This window comes from Gouania willdenowi, chromosome 7 (assembly GCF_900634775.1).
Source record: "Gouania willdenowi chromosome 7, fGouWil2.1, whole genome shotgun sequence".
In the NCBI taxonomy this organism is placed as follows: Eukaryota; Metazoa; Chordata; class Actinopteri; order Blenniiformes; family Gobiesocidae; genus Gouania; species Gouania willdenowi.
Genome location: NC_041050.1, coordinates 23263323 through 23275543, shown reverse-complemented (window position 1 = coordinate 23275543; position 12221 = coordinate 23263323). Strand labels below are relative to the sequence as shown.

General features: G+C 40.3%; 1 protein-coding gene across 6 annotated transcripts in view; it reads left to right on the top strand.

Moving 5' to 3' along the window:
• Window positions 1-12010, top strand: part of rbbp8l (retinoblastoma binding protein 8-like) — a 44990-nt gene extending 32980 nt beyond the window's left edge. For 3 of the 6 annotated variants that reach the window (XM_028452667.1, XM_028452663.1, XM_028452668.1), the window contains exons 12-14: window positions 6618-6682; window positions 6763-6898; window positions 10759-12010. In XM_028452667.1, coding sequence (XP_028308468.1) covers window positions 6618-6682; window positions 6763-6898; window positions 10759-10772 — 215 coding nt within the window. In that variant the 3' untranslated portion in view covers window positions 10773-12010. Of the gene's footprint in view, window positions 1-5; window positions 2895-6617; window positions 6683-6762; window positions 6899-10758 lie in introns of those variants that run through there. The other 3 variants (XM_028452664.1, XM_028452670.1, XM_028452669.1) reach the window with 3 other exon arrangements.
• Window positions 12011-12221: the final 211 nt, after the last annotated feature.

The window sequence follows — 12221 nt, the reverse complement described above, 5'->3', positions numbered from 1 at the left end:
TCAAGCTGCACCTGCCAGTAACCTGATGAGAGATCCATGGTGCTGAACACTGATGAGCCTCCGAGTACATCAAAGGTGTCATCTGTCCTGGGCAGCGGGTGTGCATCTTTTATAGTAATTACATTTAGACCTCTATAGTCCACACATAAACGCCAAGTTCCATCTTTTTTTCTAACCATTACCACAGGTGCAGCCCAGGGACTGTGACTCACTTCTACTATTCCCTTTTCCAACATCTCCTCAACATGTGATTGAATCAGTGTCTGCATTTTTGGGGAAGTGCGATACGCCCGTTTTCTGACCGGTGGTGCATTGTTTATGTAAATTTTATGTTTGACCACATCGGTATTACCAAAGTCGGTGCTTGTTTTACTAAACATATCATGGTAAGATGAAAGCATTTCATAAAGATCAGCCCTCTCTGCAGTAGTCAGACTTCCACACTTTATGTCGAAAGACAATTTGTTTGGCTATGTGACATTATGAGATACACTGGATGAGCAGGGGTTGAATCTTCAATTATCTCTGTGTCAAAAATAGGGGTAAACTGTCCTAATTGCATACCTGCACGAAGCGTCATTGGACTGTGAGTAGGGTTGATGATCCGTGCGATAGTACAACTATCTACAGCAGCAGACAGTGTGCGAGCAACAGCAATCTCCTCCATCTCTGTTTGCTGGGGCTCAAGACAGCCAATGTAGTTGCCTGGATTGCCTGCGCTGATTACAGGAGAAATCAAAACAACTTTGCAAATTATTTCACAGTGTGGAGGAACAGTGGTATTCTCCATTACTCGGGCTGTACAACTGGCAGGCACAAGCTCATCTTTCTTAAGCAATGGCAGTATCTCATCACGAACATAGCACAACCCTCTCCCCATATCCATGATGACCTTATGAGGGGTCAGAAAGTCAAATCCTAAGAGGAAACCCTGACTGACATTTCTGATGACTTGTACTTCATGTTGTAATGTTTGAGACCCGAGTTTAAAAGTGATGTCTAATGTTCCCAAAGTGTCCAGACTTTGGCCGGTCACAGCTTGTGACACGATGAATTTTTTTTTTTATGGGTCTTGTTGCTAGGGACGGCATTGACAACTTGATTTCTTCGCTGATGAAGGAAATAGTGGAACCCGTGTCTAGCATTATGTGCATATCAGAGCCCTCAACGCTGCCCCTTACAAATGAGGTGAAATCTTTTTCCACCGAGGGTTCAGTTTCCTCATTCAAAGCCATGGGAACAGTTATTTTACTAACCCCACTAGAGATCAGTGGTGCATTAAGGTTGTCTATTGTTTCAGTATAGCAAAGATTTGGGGCTTCCAGGGAAGAAGCTCATGACTGCCCCACAACATCAGCTAGTAGTCGTTTCCCGGTTGAGAACAGCCCTGATCTTTGTAGCCACTCCTAGTATGGTACTGCTGGTCCTGCTCTTTTGGATTACGTAGTTGGTTATGATCCCCATACTCCTGGACGGACGCATGTTTGCGATGGGGACGGGGGCTACGACGCTGAAAGTCATAACAGTGTCTGTTAGGAGAGTTTGGTCTCCCTATTTCTTCTCCAAAAGGGGAGATGTGTAGCCTGGGTAGTGGGTATCCCTGTGGGGCTGTCTGTACCTGTCATGTTCCCTGCTGGTGTAGTCTCGATGATGGCGAGCCACCTGTGGAGAGTAACGTTCTGGAGAAGAATGATAGGAATGAGAATATCTTTCAGCTTGGGAGGCAACTTCAGATGCTTCTTTGAAGGTTTTCACACCTCTTTTACGGCACTTTACTTGGAACTCATGATCCAGACCACCAATGAAGCGTGACATTTTCATGTACTCTGAAGCATTTTGCTCAAACTCAGGAAAGCTTTTTTAACAAGCCTGCACACATCTGCAGCATAAACTTCCATGGCTTCATTAGGCAGTCGGTGAAATGAAAATGATGCAATTACATCCTTTTGGCCAAAAGCTACCTGTAAGTGTTTCTTTGCTTCAGTATAAGAGCTTTGAGTTTCCAGGGGCAGATTATCCCAAACAATGAACAGTTCTGGCGGTAATCTGGTGGGTAACTCAGCAGCTAACACTGTAGCCAAATTCACATCACTGTCTTCTTGTATCACCTCGTAGCGGCGAGCCCACAATTGAAAAGACTCATGGCCATCGTTGAAAAAAGGCTGCGGCAATGGAATGCCCCGTGGTGCTCCAACTGCTCCGCTTCGGCGCGTACCAGCTGGCCATTGCTGTCCAGCAGCTACTGGCTCCTCATCAAACATGTCTGCTTTATCTTGTTTTCTTTGTAGTCTTCTGTAGCCCTCAAACGCAGTAAGACAGCTGAAACACGGCTTCTAAACTTTTATATGGCTAATAAAACAAACCAACAAACAAAAAAAATGGGATGGTGGACATCTAACTAACTCACTGTGTCTTGAGATAAGCTAAGCTAGCAGTTAGCACCGTGGGCTGACGTTAGCCTCTGAGACTCTTAAAGTTGAGCTGAATCCAAACAGATGATATTCCAACAGTTTGAACATCCCACCGCTGCCACCAGTGTAAGCAACATGGGTGTGTGGAATAAATGGTTAAGTCCAAACTCACAGGTTCTGCTCATAACTTCTTTTAATCAGAGAGCTCTCTTCTTCTCCTGCCTTTTTCCTTAACTCACCTCTAGCACCCCTAGTGGTAACAACGTGCCAACGCCAAATCAGAACATGAACATAAAACAATATCGTAATCCTCACACAAAACAATACTGTAAACAGTCTCAGAAATACCATTTTCACTCTTAAAATGTATGTTTGGGATGATGACTGTTCCCACTGAAATATACTTCCAAGTTTCTCAAGATGCATTTGGAATCTACGACGACGAAAACCTGAAGCACACTGAGGCTATATATCAACCAGAAATTAGAAATGAAAACTAACAAGAATTTTGACAAAATACATTTATTTGTCAATATTTCATTTCAACCAACTCTCCATCATTTAGCTTGTCACAGATTTTGATGTCTTGATGACAGAGGCAGGGGGCTCTCACTTAAAACACTGTGGCTCAAGGCAGTGCTACCTTTACCTCAGCTCGCCTTGTCTGCAACAGAAAGGAGGTCATTAAAAAGCAAATCATGTAAAAAACATTAAAACATCAAGTTATTTTTAATTGAATGAATGTCTTAGCAGCAGACTCAATGTCCATAGAAATACACTATTACGTACAAAAATAATCTGTTCAAATGAACATTAGATTAAACAAGGCATTTGTTTCATTTACTATGTATTTATGCTGATATAACCTCCAAGTGCAATTCAGCTACTAGCACTTTCATAACACTGGTAGTAGCTGAATAACAGTTTTAATTAATTTAAGTTAATGTCTAGCACAGACACACACACGTGGGAGATATGGGGGAAAAAAAATCACATCACAATTTTTTCTTTGTAAAATCACGATCACAATACAATTTTTTTCATTCAAATCATTTAGACTATTTTAAAGTTATTTACCAATAAAACAAACCAATTCACTTACTTAAAATAATTGCCCTAAATGGAATAAAAGATCATTTAAGACAAGGTAATTTTCAAATATTTTTTTTAAATTGTATGTAAGCAATTTATCAAACTGGTTCCAAGTACAATTAACATCAAACAAAAGGGCTGATTTGTTCTTATAGTCACACACAGTCTTTTTACTTTGTTTAACTGTAGCATTAGCATCACTTGCTACATAACAAGGCAGCATATCTGTCTCGTGATTTCAATTTGTTATTCAGGTAACACACTCATTAATAAAATCCTACATTAAGCAGTGTTTGAATGCCTCATTTCACACAGTTTAGACAATCATATCCTTTACAAGATAAAATGTTACTGCTTTGGTTACATTAGGCCTGCACAAATGTCCTGAACAGACACTCCCCTGAACAGGACGTGGCAGTACATAGAGTGTGCGTGCAGGCCCTCAGGCAGCCACAGACCCCAACCCTTGTAGGTCAAAACAATGGCCCCCATTGCCCCATAATCAACACCTGTGACAGGTGTTGCTTAGCAATAGGCTTCACCTTGTGGGAATTAGCCCAGGAGACGAACAGCTGATTGCTCCTCCTTAGGCCACCTACATGTTCATATACATACGTAATGCACGGACTGAACACGACAATCAAGACCGCTGCTCATCCTGTGAAGCAGGAGGACCAAAGGTCAAAGGGAGATGAAGAGTCCACCACCATCGGCACAAAGGCTGGATTGGGCTCCAAAATCATCCTCACATCACCCGGGAAGCGCTGAGCGCATGAACGTGAACCGAGAGCGCATGGATGTCACTAACCCGCTTAGCTGAAGCTAGCGTCAGAAACAACACAGCTCACAGGGAAGCAACCCTAAGGCTAGCTTCCCCCAGCAGCTTAAGGGAGGACGCTTAAGATCTTTAGGTTATGTACAGTATATAATCCTGGTTCTATGAGTAATATGAGTGAGATGTCTCACTCATATTATAAAATAGAACCTCCAACCAATAATAATCATTATTGATTAAAATAATTAATTATTATTAAGTTTTAATGAGAACCACCGCCAGATCCCACGGTGGAACCAGCAGTCTGGTCACGGGGGCTGGGGGGAGCCCGTGTGCTCCCTTCATAAAAAACAGCCGATCAGTGGGAGCTGACTCACCGTTTTATCCCCAAAGCCCACAAGACAGGCTGCGATCACCGCCAGATACACTTGGAAGAAGCTACGTGCTTGTCAATCAGGCCCTACAAGGATGATAAGATCACTCCCCACGAGCCCTGAAAAGGGATGTGACACCCCAGGAGGAACCAACCCTCGAAACACTGTAGGTTATTTACATAACCCCGATGTCATGAGTAATATGAAAGAGATGTCTCACTCATATTGATGACAAAAAAACCCTCCACTTGCAATCATACAGAGAGCTAGAGGAAGAGGCCCGGGTGCCCTGTAAACTGGAGATCACACACTGTGAAGGTCCCAATGCTGACAGATGTAGTCATTCAGGGGCCAAGCCCACAGTCCCAGTCGCTCTGGGAGTGGGTGGAAGATTGTTCCTCCGGCTTGTGACAGCGGATCCCTGCGCAGCGGGAGCTACCAAGGAGGAGCTCACAGCAGCTGGAAAATCTCTGCCAGCCAGTGCGTGGGTGGCCAGTGAGGGGCCACCAGGATCAGTGCATGACCATGCTCCCTCACCCTGGATAGAATGGGGCCAACCTCGGCCCGTCCATAATGGGCCCCCAACAACAAAACCACATAAATGCCCGTCTGTATCTGTACTTGTTTGTGAATATTGCGGCACTTTATTATTGCACAACATTATGATTTAACTTTATTCTCAAAATTTCAACTTTAATCTCAACATTTCGACTTTATTGTCGACTTTTCGACTTTATTCTTGATTTGCCCAAAATGATTTTTCTCCATCAAAATTAGCCAGAATGCTCTTCCGTAGGGGCTACATACAATTGTGTGCAAATTGTGCAAGAAAGAGTTTGCCGATCACTGTAGCTTTTTCGCTTTCAGCCTTCCAGCAGAGCTTTTCCACCTCAATGCACGGACAACGGTCCTAGTCCGAGCAGGCAGTGTGGATTAGATGACAGGGTTCAGAGCAAAAATTAAGTGACAAATGGACAAAGTCACTGGATAATGATCGTATTGGACAGTCGACCACTCCCGGTGGTAGAGGACGTGGGGCTTGAAGTGGTGCTACATCAGCTTCATCAGTTAGTCTAATTAGTTCATGCCGCAGATATTCTAACTATTCAGCACTGTTCAGTTTCTATTTCTCTGGAATGTTATGTACTGAGTGCTGTTTTTTTATTTTAATACACAAAAACACATTGTGATTTGTCAACAATGCAATCATAATATTCTTTATTTATATTGCACTTTATGTTAGCACTCAGTGATGGAAATAATAAAGATAATTTTGTTTAAGCTTATTTATTGTTTTCATTTATTCAGTCATATACCAGATACCATTACCATATACCATTTAAATTGAAAAGCATTGCTTCTTGTGTCAAATATTGTCATGCAGTTAATTTAGATTAATCAAGATTAATTAATTACACAGAATCTAATTAACTATATTTATTTTTTTAATTGAGTCCCACCTCTAAAATATACATAATATATATTAGAATTATAATGACATATTAGTTAATCCTCCTTTTAGCAGTAAATAAATCAGTAGGTGTTGCTAATGACTGACTTTTAAAGCACTTACTATATTTTAACCATTTCGCACAAGGATTCATGTTTTTTATTTCATTTGATCACAGTGTTACTAATCTTATTTTGAGTTTAGTTTTATATAAAATAGGTGAACAAAGGACAAAAACTGAGGAAATGTATAATTTCTATCATCATTCACGGGGTCTCTGACATTTGATTTGATCAATACAAACACTGACCTCTTGTGTGAGATGAAAACATTTTATTTTCATGAACCAAGAATAGATCACAACATCACAATCATTTTATTGGGGGCGTTAAAATCCTTAATTTCAACGTGATGGGCAAAGAGTCACATCTATTGATTGTGTGTGTGTGTGTGTGTGTGTGTGTGTGTGTGTGTGTGTGTGTGTGTGTGTGTGTGCGTGTGCGTGTGTGCAACAGTAGTTGTGCTCGAGAGCCTGAATTCTGCTCTACAAAAACAGGAGTCCTTATCATCCAATGGAAAGGTAATTCAAACTGACACATGCAGAGGGCGAGGCTTGAGTCTCTGGAATAAAGAGTAAAGCTCTCTCTTATTTTGTCACAGTCCTCATCGCCAGCAAAGGAGCCAGAGAGCAGCGCAGATGCTTACGTCAACAAAGACAGTCACACAGGACAGGAAGTGAAGCAGAACTGCAAGAGGAAAAGGGAGACGGAGAGCGACAGAGACTCAGACGCTGGCAGTGAGCACGTTCACTTTGGTTCTCCCAGTTTGGGTGATGACATAGCGTTGTGGCTTCGCCTTGCCGTAGCGTTGTTGTTATGTTTCATTGATCTGTAGGTGTGACAGCAGCTGGATGCTACAGATGTTGGGAGACTATGCTACCAGAGGGGTATTCCATAAAGCAGGTTATGTTCAAACTCTGAGTATGTTCAGGCTGAAATGAGGGAAACTCTGAGTATCCCATTTCTAAACGCGAGGTATGTTCTTCTCTGAGTATATTACCATGGCCACGTTGTTCGTGAACTATACCTGGTTGCTGGCAGGTTTTATCGAAGAAACCCTGGGTTTATACCTGGCTCCGCCCACCTGAACACCGTTTCTGAACACTTTAATGAACCATAATACTCTTCTCTGTAACACATTAGTAACATCACACACCACAGACGTGCTCACATCATTGCTAATGTGTTGCTTTACGTTTTTTTTTTGTGTGTGTGTGCAAACGGTTCTTTTCTTTATAACATTGTGGATACAGATCATTAAGTTAAAGACACTGAGAGGTTGATCTGCATTAAAACATCTACTGATGTCTGTAGTAAAGTTCTCTGAATACAAACCTGTGGAGAATATAAAGGAGGAGATGATAATTTAAATGAATTCACTTTTAAGGCTTGAGTGTTGTTTTATATTGTTATATAGTTAAATATGTACTGTATATCACACATCTTTGAAGGTATGATGGCGCAGTGAATTGTGACGCTGCTTTTTGAAGCGATAGGTCGTGGGTTCGCGTCCTGCTTCAGGGATAAATAAAGACATTTTTTTAGGACATTGAGATGACTCTGGCGACATTATTACATTAAAAATCAACATAAATGATGCGATGTCAAGCGGCAGTCAGTGTCTTTATATTCAGTGTAACGGGAGGGCTCTCTATGCAGCCATCCTATGCTGCTACCACGTCTCTTCAGACACATTTTATTCATATTATTCACCGCTCGTCGTGTCACTGAAGCAATAAAGTGATGAAGCGACCAAAAAGTGTGACTAATTTCGGGTAATTTAAGCCACTATAATCACTGAAGACTGAACGCACCTTTAGAACAGGCTCATATTCATCAAACACCGGCTTATTTCACCCATTACGGTGAATAAATCACTCTCTTCCGGGTGGTCGCCATGGCAGCTCGAGTAAATCTCTGATCTATTGATGATGGCTTTTTATTGCTCGCACGCACGTAAGTAACCCAAGGTTTACATACTCAGGGTTGATTGACCCACTTCATACCAGCTGTAATGGAATCAGATACCCAGAGTTTCCCATTGTGGGTATGTTGACCCAGAGTTTATGGATAGACTCAGAGTTTGTTAACCCTCCTTTATGGAATACACCTCCGATGTTTCTTAGTTTGTTCAGTTTAGGTTTGCAAAGTTCCCATACTCTGTGCAGATGTCCTGTCTCCCTTTTGATCGCTGCTACTGTAGCATTCCATCAGTTCAAAACAAATTTAAACTTAATGGGTAAAAATGTAAAAAAAAAATGGTCAAAACTCATAATATTGAATAGTATTAATGTTTGTAAACACACACAGACAGATTTACTGTGATCAATAATCAATAACACTACATGATCACATACGTTCTGATTGGATTTCATCCAATGTGACGAAAGTAGTGTTAAGTTTTTATTGGTCGATGAAAATATAAACATGTTTTGATGTAGTTTTTGTTCACATGATGTTTTTTTTTAAATTAGTTATTGTTACTTAAAAAAAAATGTAGTCGACGAAAACTATGGCGAAAAGTTTTAGTCAACAAAATTAACACTGACGCAGACCTTATAGCCCAGTGTGACTCATTAGTTGGGTTGGCTCCTCCTCTCATCATGAAGCAGAATTCTTTAGGTATTCTTTATCACCATTAAAAATAGACAATAATCAATTATTTTATTATTGATGGTTATGAATGCTTTTTAAATGTCCAAAAAACCATTATTTACATTTTTGAAACTGTATTTCAAACCAGGAAAGTCCTCGTAATTTGGATATTTCAAATGACACTTTACAATATTAGTATTGATTCTCAGCAGCTCAATGATGTTAAATGGAAGATTAATCATTGAAAAATCAAATTGATAATTATGAATAATCGAAAATTGGTTTGTAATCTAATAACGAATCAAATCATGAAATTGTGCTGATTAACCATCCCTAGTATTTATCTGGTTAATTAATTTTAATTAATATATTACGGCTGGGATGATTCAATTTTATCACAGTTTATATTGCGATTTTGTAGCAATTATTGCAAATTTATATCATGAAAAGTTTAACATTTTTGGTCACTCATTTCAGAAAGTTAAACCCATATACAGAGTCAGCGCCAGGCAGCATTAACTGGGGGGGCATTAAGAAAACTGCGGGGGGCACAAAAACACTCCATTCCGAGTACACAACCCCCCTCCCCTGAAAAATTGAAAAAACGGGTTGGTTTTTAGGTTTAAAAACAAACAAGCAGCATTTTTCTGTTTTAAAATTAAATCTGGTTCTGTTTGTGTGATATTTGGATATTTAATGGAAACTAGGACGACAGCTTGATGTTTTAATCTCACCACACAGAACGACCGACGGACGGACTTTTACTCTGCTACGTTTGATTAAATTGATCTTGTATCATATTTTACACCTCACACTGATGGTAGAGGTGTCAATTTTGTGTCGACGCTTCGTTAAAAAGTTATTGATGCTGGAAGTCTGAATCTGTGAATATCTGCCAACTTTACCGAACAATGTCATGGTCCAAATAGTATCCAGATAATGCATAAATCACTTTACTGGTGAATTGAAACGTTATTAATACATAAATAAATCAAAACCAATGAATGGATGTTACGTAAAATATGCACATATGTGGTGTAATAATTCGATGTAATAAATCTACTGGTGCGTCTCATTTCTTATGATCAACTTCCGTGTGTGTTGACGGCTGCTGTTAGCGGTATTTATAACGTGCAAAATATATTTTTTTTTACTACCATTAAAAAAGCTGTATTTTTTTTTTTTTTGCAAAAGTGTCAAATGGTAGAAGTTCTAACACCTATTGTTCCTCACACCAGCCTCACAGTTAATAGCCAGTGACCAGTTTATTTTGATACTATTTGGACCGTAACACCGCGAAACAAAACTACAGCGTGAGCAGATTTTTTCCAGCTAAAACATCCACAGACTGAATGAAAACATGGGCAGAACCAGAAAACTGCTGAAATAAATCCTAAACAGTCCTATTGTGTGAGGAGACCTGGTCCAGGACCTGGGGAGGGAAACCAGGTGCAGCGTACTTCAGTTCTCTCTGTTTTTTCTGTATTTCTGTTTTGGTTTTAAATCAGAAAAACAAAATAACCACATTGTTTATTTGTTATTTTGATTTGGTTTTAAAACGGAATAACCAAAGAACGAAGGGTTCACGGATTCCTAATGTTATATAAACACAGCCACTAAAACAAAGTTAGCTCGCTAACATACCTCATGAAGTGGTCGCTACAGCATCAGCAGACTCTGCTCCTCCCGACAGCATTAGTAGGTTTAAAATCCACTTTTTACAGAGTTGTTCTTTGAGCTTTTTACATTTCTCACCCTTGTGATTGTAATCTTCGGTACTATTTAAAATATATTTTCCTTTTCTTGGTTTGAATAATTGGAGCAGCCGTAAACTACACAAAATATGGACATTTTAATGATTTCAGACGGCAGATTCTCAAGCTTCCTGCTCTCGCGAAGCAGCAGTGTGTGTGTTTATCACTATTTTTCCCATGTTTAGAATTTGTTCAGACTGTGAGGAAAAAAGTTTGACCTGAAAGCTTTTCTTGTCTTTTATTCACAGGCATTCACCAGTAGAGGAAGATTAAAATCACAGGTAGAAGTGAGGAGAAGAGCAGTGGAAAAAAGGAGACAAAGAGTCATGAGACTGTGAACCTGAACTGACACACACTGGAACAGTTATCAAAGCACAAGAACCTTCAGCTTTTCCTCAGACTGTTGTACAGATGGACTCATTGTACAGTTCTGTTAACCAACTTATGGGTTCAGAACTATACCTGTGCGCTAACTCATTAACCAATTAACTCATCGTCTCTTTGTTTGTCCAGTAGGTATTTAAAGGTGCAGTCCATAACTTTCAGATCCCTCCCTCCCCCTCCCTCTCTACTGCTCTCTTGCCCTGCCTCCAAAGTCCCTCCCTCAGAGGAGCTAACAAGCTAACATTAGCCCGACAGCAACATCACAGTAATATAACATGCACTGTTAAAAGTATATCACTATATCACTGCAGCGCTTCTCTCTCTCAATGTGCACACACCAATCTATCAGCAGCAGCATAACAACACAGTATCACTCAGCAGCCCACACGGAGGCTGCAGTGAGAGCAGTGAGCACACAAACAACCACATGCACTACAGAGTACTAGTGTAACAATTACAAATCAAATATAATGTAAATCAAGCAGAAGTAATTAACTTTCAAGCAGAAAGGTCGCCAATTCCATCTTCTACTCCTCCAGACCATACACTGTAAAAAAAGACGGCGCACCAGGCACTACCTTGCTATGAGCATTGCTGTGTTTTGGCCATGGCGAAAAGGGGCGGGGGCTGTGAGCAACAGCTGTCAGACAGTCCATAAATTACAATCCTGGCTGTGATTGTTTCTTTTTGCTCGGTTGCGGTGCAATCTGGCAATCTGCCAAAGCAGCAGGCAGGACTCAGTGGCAACGTTTACATGGGCGCTTTAAACACTTAATTCCTCGTGCTAAATTAATTCCTAATTAAACTTAATTTCGAATTAAGTGGCTGGTTTATTCCATTTTTAATTCCAAATTAAATAATTCCTCTTTATTGTAAACAGTTAACAACACTTTAAGTTAATTCCGTGTTTTGCGCATGTGCAACTTGCAGTGATGAAGCGTTTGGTGATGACACAATCCAACATGGCCGCTCGGACTAGAGCTGACATAATAATAAGAGCCTTAAAAGACATGGCTCTAATGAAAAGAGTGGATGGACGGAGGCATAAACGGGCGGAAATTAACACGGACACATGGAGATCAGCAAACTAATACTAAAACACAGAGACGGAGTAAATGCATCCCCATACTGCTGCACAGGCTGTAATATCACCAAGTTTATCATTGGAATGGTTGTTAGAGCTACTATCTTTATCAGGGAGCAACTATTTATTCCTATTGTTTTCTGGAGTTTACTGGGCTTTATTTACCGGTGATTAGTTCATATCTCTCTTACGCTCCGTGGAACAAAGTGTGTTATTATTGAGCTGCTGCTTCAAAACTACAAT